Below are 19,719 nucleotides of genomic sequence, written 5' to 3'. Positions count from 1 at the left end.
TATTTGCTGTTTTGCTTGGGAGGGGAGAACCCACCTTATATACCCTACAGGTTTTCCGACGGAGATTAGTTACCGCTAAACAAAATGTGGAAATTTTGTACCAATAACATGGTAAGTCAAAAAAAAAAAAAAAATGCTGGTGTTTTGTCTTCTGTTATGTGTAATTTGTCTTTTACCTGTTGCATTTTAAAGCAAGTTGATTTCGTTTTTGTAGTTTATGTCACCCGAATAGGCATGGCAACAAAACCCATACCCGTGGTTACCCGCCCGAACCAAACCCAATTTGACGGGTTTTCCCCGTTTTGACTGGGTTTGGGTATGAGTTTTCCCCGATTTCAAAACACGGGTATGGGACGGGTAACGGGTATATAGGTACCCACCCCGAACCCATACCCAAACCCGTCCCAAATGTAAAAAAATGATTTCGTTTTTGTAGTTTATGTCACCCGAATAGGCATGGCAACAAAACCCATACCCGTGGTTACCCGCCCGAACCAAACCCAATTTGACGGGTTTTCCCCGTTTTGACTGGGTTTGGGTATGAGTTTTCCCCGATTTCAAAACACGGGTATGGGACGGGTAACGGGTATATAGGTACCCACCCCGAACCCATACCCAAACCCGTCCCAAATGTAAAAAAATATATGTTGATATGTCATGTTATTTTGTTTGATAATTGTCATGTTAATAAAACTACCATTGGTATTTAAAGGATCAACTAAATCATTTCGTCTAACAAATGTTAAAGTAAGCGTATTGTTTGATAATGTATTACAACGTTGCTCTTGGGGATGCAAAAAAACTTCTATTTTTTATTAAAAAAAATTATTCAATGCGGGGACGGGGATGGGTCGGGAATACCCGAACCCATCGGGGACGGGGATGAGATTCAATTTCTCATCCCCGTTGGGTATGGGTAGGGTAACGGGTAAGTATATAAGAATCGGGTATGGGGACGGGGAAGGCAAAACTCGTCCCCACCCCGCCCCATTGCCATGCCTACACCCGAATTTCATGTTATGCTCATATTTTGTTGTCATATAAAACTATACAAGGATTGACAATAATGCCCTAATCAAATATATATCAAAATAATGTCATTAGGATTTTTTTTTCAGTTATAAGGATAGTTGACATTTTTTTTTTAATAAGGATAGTTGACATTTAATTAGTAGATCCAAAAAAAAGAGGTACAGCATATCCACAAAATCGTGTACTCCCTCCGTCTCAAAATTTATGCAAAAATTGGTCAACGAAAGTTAATGTATTTGGTTCAAAATTTGTACCAAATACGTCAACTATCATAGACTCATTTTTGCTTATATTTTGGGACGGAGGGAGTATTTAATACCAAACATTTCAAAAGGGAAATTTACACGACCTCTCCTAAGGTCTATTTAAACATCATAAATACCTCTACTTTTTAGATTGATACTGACCTCCCTTATTTTTGCATTTAAGTGCACGCTCTTCCCTTGTACTTTAACAATGTTAATCTTCTGCTAAAACAAAAGGCATCAAACAGAGTGGCACTACCAAATGAGCTTCAATGAACTGATGGAGGCACAAAACTCGCATCAAAGCAAGGCAGAAGTTTGCAAATTATTCCGTTGGGAAAGAAAATATTGAAAAGACAAATGATAACTTCGGTTTTTGTCTCCTTTCACCAACGAGAGTTTGATGTTATTAAAATGGAGGGGAGGACAGTGATGAATGTTTCGGTCATACAGTTATTTGGCAGCATCATTCTGCTTTTTATCAATTGTACACAGTACTACACATTAACTAAATTTTACAGTAGCACCTTAGAATCTCTCAAAAGACACACTGGCCTGAGAAGAACATTATGCTGACTGTTTTCAGTTTAAAGAACTCGAAATCACAGTTTAAATGAAGCTTGGAGATTATTAACTATTCCACAAAAGTGAATAGCTGGTTTTTTAAAGTTAGACATCAGAACTCGAGCACTTGTTAAAAAATAAAAGGCTAACGAAGTACACAAATTGTGTGTGGCTGTTATGTTTTTGCTTATTGGCTTCTCAATTAGAATGAAAGCATTACGTGTTTTGGGGGAGTATGGATATGATAATGAAAGTAACAGACAAGAATCAACATAAAATGCGAAGAGACAACACAAATATCGACCGCTGAACCCATTTTCTGATTGTTTAGAATAGTACGTCAACATTCCATAAAGCACATAAGTTACATCAACATTCCAATTGTTTGGCTTTTAGATGCGTTTGGTGGTCTAAGGAACTATCCTGATGCTCCTCCACCAAGAAAAATAACATACTGACGAAAGTAAAATGCAATTTTCTTGAAATAAATTTTACAAACCATGGGCATTGATAATATATTTCAAAAGGGGCATGGAAGTTGTTGAGCATGGTTTACATACAGCGGGGGAAGAAGGTTTGTCCCACATACCCACCAGACATTGCCCTCCTCACATTAGATTCAAACATCTTTGGATTATCTCTCAAGACAGCAGCGGCATCATGATTCAGGGGATCCTCGTAATTTGGCTCCTGCACACAATAAGTAACAGATTAGAGTCCATAAATTTCAAGTATCCCCGTTCAAATATCAAAACCCTGATATGTTAAAAAACAGAGCCATACCGTGAAGAGATGATACAAGCCATAGATGACAGTGTTTATATTAAGGACAGGTTTCCAGTCTTCTCTTAAGATGTTGAGACACACATTTCCTTCCAAGTCAATATTTGGATGGTAGACCTGCATATACACATAATGATACAAATAAAGTTACTACATTAAAACAGAATATGAAAACAAGGCAGACACCCAGAAGCATGAATTGTAGTTAAATACATAACGAAGTTGATCCTACCTTTGTCTTGCACTTCACCTTGGGTGCTTCATGTGGATAGATGGGAGACACATTGAAGGAAAACAAAAATGCACCTCCTCTGTAACAAAAAACAGCATAGAGGTGGTTAACAAGATTTTCTGTTTTTTCGTCATTTTGAGGGTGACGTGTAGGTCTTACTACCAGATTATACATTTAATTTAGCATTTAAAGATGAAAGCAAACCAAACAAATAACATGATATAAAGACAGCATAGGGACATCAAGGCCTTAAAAACAAGAATCAATTTTAAAGTTAGGCTACAGGTAGAAAATAACAAAAAGATAAAGTGGAAACTTCCTTACAAGTAATATCCATCATCGGGTCGAATCAAAACTTCGAAGTTCATCAGGTCATCTTTGCCATTGGGAAATTGCATGGTGCAAGACTTTGGTAGATTCAGCTCACTTATATCTGAAAGAAACATTCACTGTGAAAAGACTTGTATAACAAAATAAAGTGGCGGAAACTATAGACAAAGATTGAAAAACGACATAAGAAATGTCTCAGAACAGCAGCTAAAAACAGTACAGCTTGAGAAATGATATCTTAGTTCACCTAGTGAGCTTGTAACTCTTCACAGGATAGCAGTCTACATGTTTAAGCTGACTAATGGTCAGATGAATTACTTGTTTATCCACTAAAGAAGTTTCTTTTCATGAAAAATCACTAATAAAATTACTAAGGATGTTATTGAGAATAAACTCCAATTCTCAAGATAAAAAGCCTTCATTAAATATACTGGGAGAATATACAGCCGCCCAAGAAAGAAAAAGAACAATCACATGGTTTTCTCACCCCCAAGGTTATCACTTAACAAGTATAGGCACTCCAAGCATAAGAGCATTCACACTTCACGGCCACCAGAACAGAAGAAAATCAAATATAGGAATCATTATTTGCTTCTACAATTTTCTTTTGTCATAATATACCGTGAGAATACACAATATTTAAATTAAAAATCATTCAACAATAAACTATCTGGTCCCTGTCCTCCTCAAAGCAGGAGAGCCTACAGTAAATTTTCACGGAAAACAATGCAACCTTGCTAATTCAACTCCTAGATCATTCTTACTACCACAATCTCAAGGTTTTCCATTCACTTATCTCTACCTTGTTTCTTTCTGCGTCTCATCCGAAAAAATAATAAAACAACATACATCTACCTTTGTCCAATTTTACTCATTTTATGCAATGTTATTAGAGGATGATGGTGGTACATGGCGCAAGCCTAAAATCCACCATAAGAGTATGGCAGATGACATTGCAGCTTATAGTAGAAGCATGGAGGTTTTCATAGGAGTATAATATACACACACACACAAAAACTGCAGAATTAACAAAATAGAAAAAGAACTAATAACTTTCAAGAGCGATAAACTAGAAACATATTGCAAGAAATTAAATTCACCAAAAGTATCATTGTTAGCAGCTCTTGAATCAATTAACAATGAGGACAGAGTCACAAAGAAAGAAATATATAAATAGGGATGAAAAGGAAATAGAGAGATAGACAGCGATTAAGACTCGATGAAAAATAAAGGAGGAAGAGAATGGGCCAATCATTAAATATCCAGAGTTTACTGAAGACTGGTCGTTCACTAGAGAAGAGACCACAATTGCAGGAGATGATTGTGGGAGCAGCTGCAATATTACAAAATGCAAGCTGTATGACATTCAGTGTGAAAAAAAAAACAAAAATGTTCTGTTCAAAACCTAACTACATTATGTAGATTATGCTTTTCATTTTCATCCTATATCAAGTAAAAACTTCTAGAATGTAAAGCAGCAAACCAAAACATATATCTTCGGTAGTCAAATGAAACAGCCAAGATATTTGTGTAATTTATTTCTGGATTTCATTCTCGCTGGCATCCTCTCCAGTCACACTCCAAGGCCCAAACAACAAAGCCCCCAAAAAATTCCTGCTATGGCAACTACACATTAGCACTAAACCTTTATTGTTCACCTTTCCCTCTCGATTCAAGTATTCTGGCCATGGGTAGGGGGAAGTGCCACACAAATTTAACACAATGAAACACAAAAAAAGTAAACAATTTAATAAGAAGGTAACCTTTGTGAAGACGCAACTCGCCAGCACTTTGCTTCTTAACAGGTACTCCATTACTGGCATTTTCAGCTTGTTCTCTTTGCTTTTCCTTTACTTTAAATAGTTTAATCATATTCCTACAAAAACAACATCAACCAGCATTAGAACACTTCATATCACAGACTACATAACTATCCAAGCAAAAACAACATCTACAACTTCCTTCGAATAAGAACAACAAAAAATACCAATCAAGCCCATCCCTATCTAGTTCATTAATCCAACAAAAAATTGTATGTTTAGTATCACTGCGGGTTTGCCAAAATCATCGTAAGTCACCGCGATTTTGCAAAAGCAACCCTACATAGCTTTTGCAAAATCACAGTAGCTCACCTGAGTTTGAGTTCGATTTCTGGATAGAACAATTCTTTGCCAAACTTTACAAACCCTTAAAAAAAAAAAAAAAAAAGTAGCTCATCGTGATTTCGAGACAACAAACCAACGTGATACCAAACAGCTTCGTAGCTTTTGCAATCAAACAGAACCTTTTTCAAAAGCAACAAATATTCACAAGCTCAATAAAAAAAAACTAGCTAGGTTACACATTAAACTTAAACCAGCTAATTTTGTCCCATAATGAATAATGATATCAAAGAATCGACATGGATAAGAATGATTAATCATGATAAACAAGAATAAGATCGCGTTTAGGTCAAAAAAAAACACTTAATCACACCGATTCAACAAAAAGCACCGCGATCTAATCGTAGAACTTCAACGCGTACGGAAAAACAAAGGAATCACAGAAGATACTAGAGAGTTCGTTTAAATATTAATTAAATAAATTAAAATAAAATTTTCAATTAGAGAGAGATAAAGGTAAATTATGAATTAGGGTGAGGTATTTAATTAGAAAAACAGAAACCCTAGAAGAGGAAAGGGGAAAGAGATCGATAATTGAGAGAGAGGAATAATAAAAGAATAGCGTGAGAGAAACGAAGGAACGAACCTGATTGATTGAGAAGATTGAAAAAAAGAACTAAACTGAGTTGATTTCACAGCTCAGCGATGTTTTCTTTTGCGCTTCTCTATAAACAAACTCGCTTCGTTGCTTTTGTTTTTTTAACTCTATTTTCTATCTTTTGTTTTTTTAACTCTATTTTCTATTAACGAACGATATCTATCTATATATTTCACGTTTTTAGTTTTTTTGTTTGTTTGTTTTGTTTTACATGTATTTAAGTAGGCATGGCAATGTGCGGGATGTGGACGAGTTTTACCTTCCCCGTCTCCATTCCGTACGCTCAAATACTTACCAGTTATTCTACCCATATTCAATGGGGATGAGAATTTTTTTTTGAAAAAATCAAAATGGAATATATTAACAACGGCGTTGAAGACCCCTCAGTGCAAAAGGTGTACCAGAGGGACCAACCCGGAAAATGACCAGTCACAAAGTTTAATTACAAAAACAAGGTCAGTCGATACCCACACAAGATAAAGGGTTCGACCACCAATTCTGAGAACCGTACACAAAAGTGGTTTTATTGGCCTTTAACCACCACAAAGAATGATATTTCACTTTTTCTAAGAGCTTATCAACAGGTGTTTCAATGTTATTGAACAATCTATTGTTTCTTTCATTTCACACCAGCCAAACACAAAGGAGCCAGAGTAGTTGAAGGAACGATCGTCGCGCCTTTGAATGACCTGTATAATGAATAAATTGATGAAAATGGTCACTAATATTTTGAGTATCTGCACCACACACGCCAATTCAAGACCTAATATGCTGCCATAACGAGCCAAAAACAACGCAATGAAGGAACAAATGTGATGTAGACTCGTCGTTGCCGCAACCCGAAACGCACAAAGTGTCTGCGGCCTGAAGAATATCGCGCCTTTGGAGGTTGAGTTTCGTTGGAAGTCTGTCTTTCATCCCCCCCCCCCCCCCAAACGAGGATGACAAATGAAATATCATCCCTGTTCCCGACGGGTTCGGGTATACCCGCCCCATCCCATCTCCGTAGTGGATAATTTTTTTTAATAAAAAATAAAAGCACTCCCTCCGGTCCTTATTATAAGAAACAATTGACTTTTTTAGTTCATTGTGTAAGTGATGTATCTAGTCTATATTTATAATAAGATACATTAATTATTCTATGAACCTAAAAAGTCAACTTTTTCTTATAATAAGGACCGGAGGAAGTATTTTTCAGCTTCGAGCGTAATGTTGTAATGCATTATCCATTATAGAGATGATATCGATCGATGGCTATGGTGATGGACAAGAGAGAGGCCGAGAATGTGAGATATGGAAGGAGATAACCACTCGGTAACCAACTTATACACATGATTACCTCTGTATTTTGTTTTGTTGTCTCTTTTCCGTTTCCATTCCCATTCAATCACTTCATCAGGAGAGAACATAAAACACGATGAGTTCTGCTCTAGCGATTACAAGTAGTACGGTTCACCATCTCATTCCCTGAGTTCACCAACCTACACAACTATCCCTAATCCCCCATAAAACACATTGAGCTCACCCACTGCCGTCCCAAATCCATCGAAAATGATCTTGAACCCTGTCAGTGACGGAACCATACAAAAAAGTTTGAGATGACCGCCATCAAAATAAACTAAAAATATATAAGTCATATTGTATACAACACATTTAAGTTGTATAAATATAAATAGATCATCAAAAATTTAAACTACGTAATACATAAAGTGGATCATCAAAAAATTAAACTGCATATAAATGAATACATGTGACCCGGGACGTCCACTTGGTTTTTTGCTAAAGAGATAACATCATAAGCAATATGTAGCATCCTCTGGCGTTGAATATTCTAGCCACGAAGGAAACATGCTAACCCAAGTGTGTTGAAACCGCCTTGGATGATTCTCGATACCGAACAAGTGACAATTTTCTAATTGCATTTGATAACGACCCTATTTTAGATACACACTACATATGGCCGGCATCCTTTTGATTTGTGGATACTGCAATCATAATACTAAGACTCTTAATGAAGCAATTTCAACCAATTTACATGGTTTAGTGAAACAGTTCCAAAATCAACCCAATTTCAAGTTTCAATTTATTTTTACATTGTTGTTTAGTTTGTAATCGATTTCAAATTTTCAACTAGTTTCAAAATCAAATAACACATTTGACAGATTCAATTTCTACCAATTTATATTCGATTTTCTCTTTCCTTCAACACAGTACAGAAAAAAGGTTAATTAGGGTTATGGAGAAATTTAGGTGAAACCAAATCAAAATACCAAATTCATTACCAAACAACAAAAACAACAACAAACCACATATGATTCGAAAATCGAAGGGAAAAAATAAATCGAAGGGAAATCGAAGCAGGAGATAGAAAAAATTAACTTACAATTACAAGTTACAAGTAGGGTTTGTGGAGAGCTGGAGTCTGGAGACGAACAGAGAGATGGTTGAAGACAAACGAGTGAGCTTCGACGGTGATGGAGGACCTAATCGTCGCGGCGTGAACTGAAGGTGATGGATGGAATGGAGGAGGGCGTCGTAGAGAGAAGAAGAAGATGATTATTAAATGAGTACATGTTTTAGAAAAAAATTAGTAATTCCCGGTCTATTTCAATGGGGAGGCCATGGCCATCCCATGTCCTCACGTGGCTTCGCCACTGAACCATGTATTAATCTCATGGAAGTTCCATGATGATTTTATTCTAGAAAAAATTGACCAAACAAACAAGGCTAAACCGATCCTAAAAGTCCAGAAATCCTTTATAGATGCCCTCATCAATTTATGTGACTGAACCCTCCAGCCAACTTCGAAAGCCCATAGTTTTATGGGTTTGAGAGGAAGGGATGAAGCTTTGATAAAGAATTTGGCGATGAATAAGTGATTAACAGGGAGAAGAAAGTGATGACCATGGATAGAGAAAACGAGAGATTCATTTGAGTTTTTTTCCCGGTTTGATAGATAATAAGGGATGAAGGTTTTTATGAATAAAGAAATCTGAAAAAGAGAGAAATATATATGTAAAGGTGTTTTATTTTTATTTTTTTTAATAAAATAGTGACATGTCAAAACATATACACATGTAATGAATGAAAAAAATGAAAAAAAATAACTAAATACACAGTCAAGTACCACATCAGCGTATAACATGAGTCAAATGGGGTCAATGAGTATTTACTGCTAGCAAAACTCTTTTTTCAACGCTCTCTCAAACACTCACTGTCTTATTGGTTTAAATCAAGGTGGGTCTAACACTTTGAAAATGGGTTTCACTTAAAATAGTGGGATATACATTAATTTCCTCCAATAAAAAAGTTGGTGTTAGAAAGAGTGTTGAAAAGATGGGTCCCTAGCATTCCTCTTGTGGAAAATCTTCATTTTATATGGTTGGAATCTTAAATAAAAATCAGAAACCATTTATATTACAGGGGGTAAACATATATTACCCTTTTTTATATTTGAGAAATTTACAACATGTGTTTTTAGTCATTTAAAATTAAAAATTATAAATGATTATAGTCCTCTAGATAGACATTCTCACATCAATTAAAATAGGGGAATTAGTCACTTTAGTCTCTGAATAGGAAAAGAGTCATCAATTTAGTCCCTGAATGCAGATAAATTGCAAAATAGTCCTTGAATGTAGACTCTTTTAGTCAATTTAGTCCCGGAATGCAGACTCCGTTAGTCAATTTAGTCCCTGAATGTAGACTCCGTTAGTCACTTTAGTCCCTGAAATTGACCAACAAAGTCTACATTCAGGAACCGTTTTGCAATTTCTCTGCATTCAGGGACTAAAGTGACTACTCATTTTCTATTCAGGGACTAAAATGACAAATTCCCCATTAAAATATTATAACATCATTAAGATTTTGGTCAAAATTAAGGGTTGGTCAAAATGTCAGAGTATTTTAAATATTTTTTATAATTCTATTTTTCTACAAAATTGGTTTTTATAATTATGTTTTTATCATAAAAAATACATAAATTATATTATCTTGTTTTTATCATAAGAAACAATATAAAAGAAATAGAAAATTATATAATTATGTATTTTACCATAAAACACATGTTTTATTAAAAAAACATTAAAGTATTGGATTTCATTCAAAAAAATTGATACATTGAATTTAAATAAAATAGATGAATTGGATTCATCGATATTATTAATTGGAACAATTGAATTCAATCCATTAATAATTTTATTGTGTAGTGGATGAATCTATAGTAAAAAATTACACTGTACTCATTCTAGAATCTAATTAAAATTGTTGATTTTAATAAATATTTCATTATTATTGTTATTAATTCTAGAATCTAATTAAAATTGTTGATTTTAATAAATATTTCATTATTATTGTTATTAATTATTATAGTTTATAGTGGAATGGTGTAGTCTTGTTAGTCAAATTTTTCTCTTCTCCAATCATCTCTGTATTTTTTTTTTTGTTGGCCGAGGTTTGAACCCCAGACCTTGCATATATTATGCAATGTCCTTACCAACTGAGTTAAGCTCACGAGGACTCCAATCATCTCTTTAAAAAATATTTACTAAAACTATTAAAATATTTATATATTTTTTTAATCAAAATAGAAGATATTATTTTTTGAAGAAGAAAATAGTAGATATTATAAGGGTTAATTATGTTTCTAGTCCCTATAAAATAGCGACCTTGTAAGTTTAGTCCCTACTTAATTTTAATAGCATTTTTAGTCCCTATAAAAAAAAAATTACTTATAATTTTAGTCCCTGCTAAAATAAAGTTTGATTAATTATCCTTAAACTCTTAAATTTTTGAACGATTTTTTTGAGACAAGATTAGAACACTATGAAAGGTTCGTTTACTAAAATTTAGAATTTTCTGACATGAAATGAATTAAATATGAATTTTTTAAAACGACAAAAGTTAAAGATAAAAAGTAATAAAATCTGGATGTAGAAATCAAATTTTGCAATAATTTTTTGCGGACGAACTTTTAGTAATGTTCTAAACATGTCTGCAAAAAATTGTTCAAAAATTTAAGAGTTTAAGCATAAATTAAACAAATTTGAATTGAGTAGGGACTAATACTCAGTGCAGAAAAACAAAATTATGGACTAAAAATGCTATTAAAATTAAGTAGGGACTAAACTTACAAGTTCGCTATTTTATAGGGACTAGAAACATAATTAACCCATATTATAATATAGACTGGTTCTCATCATATGTTGTTTGAACCCAAGTTCTATAGGTATACTCTAACACATCTATAACTAAAATGTGTGCTGCTTTGTTTTGTTCCAGATGAACATGTTTAACATCAAAAGCATCAAATATGGCATCATTAATGTAACCTTGCATTTTCCAAGTTGTCGCAGCTGCTATATTTTATTTTTTTTAAACAAAAGACGGGGTGCAGAGGGGTAGCCTGCTGTGACACCCTAATCTAATAATATTATAAAAAAAATAGTACAAAGAAAGAGGGGGACTAAAGCCAAAAACCCTCAACAAAAAAGGAAAACAAGAAACCCAAAACAAAAGGAACAAAAATAAAAAGCATAAGGAACGACAAGATACCAACGAGCTAGCGCGGGGTACGGTTCGAAGCACCTACCTTGAATCCTTTGTTAGCCTCGGTTTGCTGCTTCTTTAACCTGCCTTTTGACTTTCTCGGAACCACCAGTTGAAATGTTTGATTTGTGTTTCCAACGAAATCAACACTCTCATCATTTTGAGCCATGTTAGACCAGGAATCACTCAAAAATTCTGTAACTTGTTGGGCATCATTAGGAACCAGCCCTAGAACTTGCATGTCGTGAATTACATTTGAGCTAAAGTTCGACAAATCAGGGCTTGTCACCACCATAGATCTACCAAAGTCCTCCTGACTTGAAGGAAAATCTTGAATATAATCCATATCAGTGATTGCATCACACCAAGGACCAACAATATGCATATTCGGAAATTTGTTGTGATGTTGGTCCTCCCTCTGTGTCTCAGCCATAACCGAATCATCAACCTGCAAAGGTTTCTCACTAACCACTCCAACGGAGATATTAGGAACCTCTTCCCCATGGTTTAAACCCACAAACATAACATTTGTAACTTCTCTAGACCTTATTATATCATCAATAAGTGGGTCTATTTCAACAACAGTTTTATTGTAATATGCAACTTTGTTTAGCGTACCTGAAGGCGGTATGATCACGGCATCAACCTTCTCAACAGTTGAGGCAGTAGGCTTAATAATAGGCTGCACCTTGGGAATTTGATACTTGCAATCCTTTCAACTAGGATTCTTTCACGCAACTCTAAAGTTAGATCGACCTCTATTAGAACTCTAGCATAATGACTGAAAGTTCTCTTGCTAGTTGCCTCATCAAGTGCCAAAGGAGTTCCTAGAGCCCTTGCTATTTCAAACAATGTTTTTTTGCGCGAATATTCTCGAGAAAGACCATGAAGGCGAATCCATGTTTGAGCAATTGTTTGTTGCACCTTGTGAGGATTGAAGTCAGCAGTCCAAGCAAATGTATGAAGGAAGCCCGGTGAGAGATTCCAAGAACCAATAGATCGAACTGCACTTAGATCATCTAAGGATGAAAAAACAAATTCAAAGTAACCTTTACCCAATGGAGCCATGGACCACGGACCTTTAGTTTGCCAAAACTTTGAGATTATTTCCTTCAAGTCCAGCAAACGCACCGGGGAAGAACCCTTTGGAAGAGTGAACCTCCCGTTAAGGACCTTTTGACAGTCTAAGATTTCTGCCAAAACTTCATCCTCAGAAATTCTTTTTGAGAGTTGCTCACCTTTCAAACAAGGCTTAGGCAACTGTGAATTAGGAATGTTGCACGAATTGGTTAGAGCTTGAGCAAACGATTTTGTTACCCTCGGATGTGGAGTGGTGGAAGCCATCAACAACTCACACAACAAAGACGAGACAAGCACAAAACGCAGCACAGAACAACAAATCCGAAGCAAACTTAACGCAGCAACCAGAAGTAACAATCACAGAAAAGCCACAAAAAACACAAACCCAGTTTGCAAATTAACTTACAGTAACGAAAAAACCTGAGCAGAACGGAAGCTCCGACGTGTTCAGCAGATTTCGTCTCCGTATATCATATTTCGTCACATTTTGCTTTGAATATTATCCTGTTACGTTGTGTCTTCTTTTTGTTATTATTTCGACTGATTGAATCTAAAATGGGCAAATCTTTGTCTTCATAAATATTTTTATTTCTAGAATATGATTTTTTTTTGACAAAATTTCTAGAATATGATTAAAATGCTATCAATAATAGTTGCTATAATGGTTATACTATCCTCATCATAGTTTCTCTATCATGTCGCTTAGCCAGTCTTTAAAACTTAACTCTATGCAAGATTTAAAATTAATACTAAGTGGGATCCGAACCAAATTTGAATGCCCAGTTCCATTGCATGAAAATATGATTCGTAGCTTCTTCTTCAGTGATGCACATGAGCAAAAATAGGGTATTCTGATCTCTAGCTGCTCACAAATACCTTTAGGAAGAAGGAAGAAACTTATAACATATGTAGGGATAGCTTTTGTCACCAATACGATGAGAAAACCTCTTCCAAAAAAAAAAAAGAAATGCACTTCTCTTTTCAACCTTTCAATTTCTTCCAAATTCTCTTAGTCAAATAGTTACACCCTTGATATTTTAAATTTTCTCATGATGGGAATCAAAAATTACCCTCAACAAATATCAAAGGGTAATTTGTTGAGGTTTATCAATTTCAAAGATGGTAGACCATTTCAATTTCTTCCAAATTCTCTTAGTCAAATAGTTACACCCTTGATATTTTAAATTTTCTCATGATGGGAATCAAAAATTACCCTCAACAAATATCAAAGGGTAATTTGTTGAGGTTTATCAATTTCAAAGATGGTAGACCAAGAAATCTAGTAATTATATTTGTAATCATGATGGGAATCCATCTTTGAAATTGATGCTTTATTTTTGGATTCACATTTCCATTAAAACACCTCTCTAATTTGTTGAGGTTTATCTTCTAGCGCACGGTGCTTCTTGATAACTCTTAAAAATATCTTGATATCACTTAGCTTCTTTGACATCAACCGTACAATACAAAATGTAGATGAGTTATGGAGCGGGAAATTCTTGGCTAAAGCCTAAAGCAATACGATGATTTTTTTTTTATTTATTTTTTTGTGATTCACACTTTTTAAAATAAGTCTAAACAACAAAACAAATATTAAACAATTCATAATATCTCGTTGTAAGGAGATATTATGAAAAGATACTAACTAAACCTTAGAAAGTACTTATGCACATATTATAAAAAAGGTAAGGAGATATAGTATCTCGATGTATAATAATTCCTCTTCTAGGTTTGAAGTAATTTGAGGGTTTGCCATTTATGAGAATAGAGAAAGAAACAAATCTAACACAATTCATAATATCTCGTTGTAAGGAGATATTATGAAAAGGTAAGGAGATATAGTATCTCGTTGTATAATTTCTCTTTCAGGTTTGAAGTAATTCGAGGGTTTGCCATTTATGAGAATAGAGAAAGAAACAAATCTAACACAGTTCATAATATCTCGTTGCAAGGAGATATTATTAAAATGTACTAGCTAAACCCTAGAAAGTACTTTTGCACATATTATGAAGAGGTAAGGAGATATAGTATCTCGTTGTATAATTTCTCCTTCAGGTTTGAAGTAATTCGAGGTTTGCCATTTTTGAGAATGGAGAAAGAAACAAATCTAACACATTTCATAATGGTATCAACTAGATTTTGGGAAAATCCCGTGGATAGTAAAGTGCTTTGTAGGAATTTTCATTCAACCCTATCATATATACATCTTTTCCATGTCAAATTTTATACCATATATACATCTTTTCCATGTCAAATTTTATACCAACAAAACCTTTATTTACTTGTATGATTTTATTTTGGGTATGAAAAGCTTCTTGAGTAGTAATGGCGTTATGAATTACTCTCTCTGGTTACTATCATAAGCAACAATCAACTTTTTAGGTTCATTCATTAAATGATGTATTTGGTCTATATTATTGACCAAATACAACATTTATTGAATGAACCTAAAAAATTGATTTTTACTTATAATAGTGATCGGAGCGAGTATAAATCTTCAGGTTTGAAAGTATTTGATAGGGATTAACGATAATATTAATAATACTTTTGATTATGGTGATAAATTTAAGGTAGACATTACAAATAATTCTACATGTCTATAATCACTAGGTTTCGATTGATGTTTAACTTTTTTTTTTTACAGAAACAAACTTAACTCATTTCATTCATAATAGTAGTTTTAATACAAGATGGCATATAATCATAAACTTGATGTTTAACTTAATAATTAGTTTTTTTTTTTGACAAGAACTTAATAATTAGGTATATGAGGGTATTATTATTATTATTATTAAAATTTCTAAGATCTTCTCTCAAAAAAAAAATTAAAATTTCTAAGATCATCTATTATTATTAAGAATATTAAGGATAGAAGTGATGACATCATTACCAATAATGTCCCAAACCTCGGATAAAAGATGGTTGGTAGTCCATCTGAACCAGGATCAACCAAGTTGATCATTTATTTGATAGATAGAAACATATGATCTTCTGCTATAAAATACTGATCCAAATATACCTTCATGTATGGAGTTATCTTCCTTAAAAAAAAAATGTATGGAGTTATCAACAACTGAATTAACTTCAAGGTCTCGTCTAATTCCTTAGCCTTGATCCTTAATGCTATTTTTAGAAGTAAGGTCTCTCATGTTCTTCTTCATATGTTCTATTTTCTTTGGTATGGTACCAAATTTCTCATTAATCCACATGACACATGACAATTTCACACGACAATTTCTAATTGTTATCTCCCCGGTTGGCCTTCCAAGTGTTGCCTGCTAACAATATCCTTACCTCTTTAAAAAAAAAAAAAAACTACATCCTTACTTTCTTCCTCTTGAAGACAAACTTGTTCAAATCTTTATGTTCTATTATTTTGGAAGCAGGTATCTAAAGTCAATCCAAATGATGGCATCTCTGGGAAAATTGGATACTTATATTAATGCCTAATAGAAATTAACCTTGACAATTATAGCTTTATATGGAAGTTAAATTGCAGGTTTATGGAGATTTGAGTCTTGTATAGGTTCTTGACACCATTTGATGAAGGTTTTTGATTTGGGTAAGGTAGTGCAAGCATTTTTCTTTAAAGAAACCAAACTAACCCATCAAAATAGATCATAATTCAATCGACTCAATCAGTTCAACAATAATTAAACAACATGATATATTTTTTATGAAAAATAATAAAGAAATATTTAAACAAGTTAAAAAATATACAAAAAATATGAATCGGTTAAACCAATCATGTAACAAAAAAAAAATCGTAATCAATTGAGTCCCACTCAAATCAAACTAAAGTATATTCGTCCTCATTTCTTTATTTATATATCTATATTTATCATAAAAAAGAAAAACTAAGGGTATACTTTTAATAAACCAGTCAACAAACCGGTGAATTCATGATTTAACCGGTTTAATTGACCGGTTTAGTTCAGTTTTTAGAACGTTGCACCAAACAACCAGGTTCATTTTTTTTTTTTTTTGGATAAACTGGTTCATGGTTTATTTTTATTTTTCTTAGGAAAAGGTTCATGGTTTATGTTTGGTAGTTATGTGAACCATAAGAAAGACCGACAAATTGGCAAAACAGATTCCCTCTTCTTGAAAACACATCGATTTCCAAATTCTGTGTTTGTCATCTACGTATTGGTACATGTCAGACTCATCAGCCCAACCTTAATTTTTAATATCCTCGTTTTTGTCAAAAAAAATTACAAGTAATAATCTTAAAATGCCAAATACAAAAATAGACAATTATTTTAAAGTAAAAAAATTAATTTATTGTTTAAACAACACCAAAATTTAATGCTTATAAAAAAAAATTCATTTTAACTAAAAATATATGAAATACAATTATTTATTTATTTTGGTCAAAATCTAATGAATGCATTGTATTTGTATATGATTCTTTTCTTTTTGGAATACGTACAAAGTATTTGATTATTTTAAAATGAACAATTCAATTTAAAAATATAATATAATAATGAGAACAATTTGATAAACATCAAAGAGAAACCTCGTTGAAACTCTATATAATATAACAAGGTGGTGAACACAAGAGCATAACCACACAAATATCAATCACCAAGAATGAGTTCCATGAATCTTGGTACATGGGTTGGTCCCAATTCTATGTTGAACCAAACAATCACAACCAAAAATCAAACTCTCATTCCCTTCCTAGCTATTCCCATTTTCTCATTTACCAATCAACAACAAACAATAAACAAATTGGTTTCTTCTTTTCCCTCTCTCAAACTCTCTGCAGTCCTCACTAATGCAGACATAGTGAAGGACAAAAAAACCGAAGAAGAAACCATACCCAATTTCAATTTTAATTTCAATGGCTACATGCTTGAAAAAGCCAATATAGTGAACAAAGCATTGGATGAAGCAATTGTACTAGAAGAACCCGAGAAGATTTACGAAGCCATGCGATACTCTCTCCTCGCTGGAGGAAAGCGTGTCCGTCCGGTACTTTGCCTTGCCGCCTGCGAACTCGTAGGCGGCAAAGAAGAAGCATCAATTCCATCGGCATGCGCCGTGGAAATGATCCACACCATGTCGTTAATCCATGATGATTTACCGTGCATGGATAACGACGATCTCAGACGAGGAAAGCCAACAAACCACAAAGTCTACGGTGAGGACGTAGCTGTCCTCGCCGGGGATGCACTACTTTCCTTCGCGTTTGAACACGTGGCTGTTTCAACCACAGGGGTCCCACCTGAAAAAGTTGTGAGAGCAATTGCTGAGCTGGCAAAAGCAGTTGGAAAAGAAGGACTAGTTGCTGGACAAATTGTTGATTTAGAATCAGAAGGAAAATCAAATGTGGGATTAAAGACACTAGAGTTTATTCATCTTCGTAAAACCGCGGCTTTATTAGAAGCCGCGGTTGTTATGGGAGCAATAGTTGGTGGTGGCACTGAAGATGAAATTGAAAAATTAAGGAAATTTGCTAGGTATATTGGATTATTGTTTCAAGTTGTTGATGACATTCTTGATGTTACTAAATCTTCTGAGGAATTAGGGAAAACTGCTGGGAAAGATTTGGCTGCTGATAAGGCTACTTATCCTAAGCTTTTGGGATTGGAAAAATCTAAGGAGTTTGCTGACAAATTGATTAAGGATGCACATGATTGTCTCATTGGTTTTGATGTTGAAAAGGCTGCTCCTTTAGTTGCTTTAACCAATTATATTGCTTATAGGCAAAATTAGAGTTATTGTTTTTTTTTAGGAGAAAAATAAAATTGGGGTTATGAAAACATTGGATGTAACCAAAAAAAAACATTGGATGCAAGTAAGATGCAGACACAAAATGTTTGTACTATCAAATTGAAATGTTTTTTTTTTATTGTTAAATTGAAATGTTTTTTTTTTTTAGACCTATCAATACTTTTATTTTCCCTGTTTTGGTCTTCAGTTTTTTCTTTCAAGATAAACTAGTTACAAACCCGTGCGAAGCACGGGTTGAATAACGTAACTTGTAAAAAATTTATTCCAAACAAAAAATGGGCAAATTAATGGATATTGCACAAACATTAGAAATCTTTACCAAAATATTTATGAAAGCTCTACCAAGTCTTGATTCATGACAAGGGGGTATATTTTGTTCATGAGACCAGGAAAAGATCATATAATTAAGATGAAACTAATTGGAACCAATGAAGGAACCAATAATGTGCAAATTACGATTAGATATTAGTTTGAATTATAAAAGCGAGCGCCATTGTCATAGAGTTACCAAAAAGGGATTAACACCAATATTTACATCACACAAAATGAATGAAAGAAACAACATCCCCAAGTCAAGACACTTTTGGATTAGATCTAAGTTGATTTGTCAAAGTGGTGGATGTTGAACAACGATCTATATGGGACCAACTTGAACATGCATGTTTTTAGGTGGCTTTTCCATATCAAAGATTAGTTTACCACCTTCCTCTAACACACGTTCTCGGCAAAAGTTGAACAATTGGCCACCTAAGTACTTTTCATGACATGGTCTCTCCGCGGTAATCAAGCGACACTTATACCTCCTTTGAGTTTGGTCATCAATGAGTGTCATTGTTTTCCGCTTTCCCTTTAGAACTGTCCTTGATATCTCATTGGGAAAATGCTAAGTAGGAAACGAATTGCAATGTTAATTGAATATCATGTATAAAATGATTGTAGTATAATTTATTTTAAGGTAAAGATAATATACCATGACTTGCAGCCTGTCGTCTTTAGTCATCCATTCAACTACATCCTTCTCAAAGTGTCGCTTATCTATGGTCTTCATCTTTAGAATCTCCTTGGCGAAGCTAGGTTTGATCTTTTTGAGTGTATCTCTTTTGGACCTTTCTTTCCCAACTCTTCTTGAAATTTTCTTGGGCATACGCTGAATAGAGATTAATATTTGTGAGATTGTAAAGGGTATAAAAATAAATTTGATCTTCATTGAGTTTCTTTCTATTTTTTAAACAGTTTCACTTATCACCTATAGAAGTTGAGATTTGATTAGATGTGATACAATAAACAATCTATTTTGAAAATACCTTGATTTTATTTTTAGAAAATCTTTGTTATATGTTTGAATAAGTTAATATGTTGTCAACCGATTAATTCAAATGTATGTTTACTAATGTGATTTTTTTAGAC

The 19,719-nt window shown here is 33.9% G+C and overlaps 3 protein-coding genes across 7 annotated transcripts; 1 reads left to right on the top strand and 2 right to left on the bottom strand.

Annotated features, from left to right (window-relative positions):
* Positions 1–2,140: 2,140 nt before the first annotated feature.
* On the bottom strand, positions 2,141–6,055 carry RCE1 (RUB1 conjugating enzyme 1). Of its 5 annotated transcripts, none has more exons than XM_085713315.1 (6): positions 5,935–6,055; positions 4,950–5,062; positions 3,181–4,519; positions 2,857–2,935; positions 2,625–2,741; positions 2,141–2,531 (listed from the first exon to the last, which is right to left on the bottom strand). In XM_085713315.1, exons 3-6 carry the CDS (start codon positions 3,300–3,302, stop codon positions 2,394–2,396), a joined length of 456 nt encoding a protein of 151 aa, XP_085569441.1. In that variant the 5' UTR covers positions 3,303–4,519; positions 4,950–5,062; positions 5,935–6,055; the 3' UTR covers positions 2,141–2,393. The 5 variants fall into 5 exon arrangements, with proteins under 5 accessions (XP_085569441.1, XP_085569439.1, XP_085569440.1 ...); XM_085713313.1 differs by having other exon boundaries at positions 3,181–3,289; XM_085713314.1 differs by having other exon boundaries at positions 3,181–3,289; positions 5,662–5,989.
* An 11,081-nt stretch (positions 6,056–17,136) lies between these two features.
* Positions 17,137–18,458, top strand: LOC146919929 (geranylgeranyl pyrophosphate synthase 7, chloroplastic-like). The gene has a single exon (XM_085713307.1). The coding sequence runs from the start codon at positions 17,167–17,169 to the stop codon at positions 18,292–18,294; it is 1,128 nt and encodes a 375-aa protein (XP_085569433.1). The 5' UTR covers positions 17,137–17,166; the 3' UTR covers positions 18,295–18,458.
* Positions 18,459–18,946: 488 nt separating this feature from the next.
* On the bottom strand, positions 18,947–19,456 carry LOC146919928 (uncharacterized). Its single transcript, XM_085711081.1, has 2 exons — positions 19,283–19,456; positions 18,947–19,195 (listed from the first exon to the last, which is right to left on the bottom strand). Exons 1-2 carry the CDS (start codon positions 19,454–19,456, stop codon positions 18,947–18,949), a joined length of 423 nt encoding a protein of 140 aa, XP_085567207.1.
* Positions 19,457–19,719: the final 263 nt, after the last annotated feature.

This window comes from Medicago sativa, chromosome 5, assembly GCF_051527215.1.
Source record: "Medicago sativa cultivar Bolivia chromosome 5, Bolivia_mono, whole genome shotgun sequence".
Taxonomy (NCBI): domain Eukaryota; kingdom Viridiplantae; phylum Streptophyta; class Magnoliopsida; order Fabales; family Fabaceae; genus Medicago; species Medicago sativa.
This window is presented reverse-complemented; position numbering and strand designations above follow the sequence as displayed.

What these genes read in the sequence shown, in the direction of transcription:
- RCE1 (XM_085713313.1), bottom strand. Translation starts at nt 5,058, where the DNA reads ATGATTAAACTATTTAAAGTAAAGGAAAAGCAAAGAGAACAAGCTGAA. An exon ending in CGAGTTGCGTCTTCACAAAG is followed by an intron (nt 3,290 to 4,949) that starts GTTACCTTCTTA and finishes TGTTTCTTTCAG; the next exon opens with ATATAAGTGAGCTGAATCTA. An exon ending in CCCGATGATGGATATTACTT is followed by an intron (nt 2,936 to 3,180) that starts GTAAGGAAGTTT and finishes TTTTTGTTACAG; the next exon opens with AGGAGGTGCATTTTTGTTTT.
- LOC146919929 (XM_085713307.1), top strand. Translation starts at nt 17,167, where the DNA reads ATGAGTTCCATGAATCTTGGTACATGGGTTGGTCCCAATTCTATGTTG.
- LOC146919928 (XM_085711081.1), bottom strand. Translation starts at nt 19,456, where the DNA reads ATGCCCAAGAAAATTTCAAGAAGAGTTGGGAAAGAAAGGTCCAAAAGA. An exon ending in ACGACAGGCTGCAAGTCATG is followed by an intron (nt 19,196 to 19,282) that starts GTATATTATCTT and finishes TTTCCTACTTAG; the next exon opens with CATTTTCCCAATGAGATATC.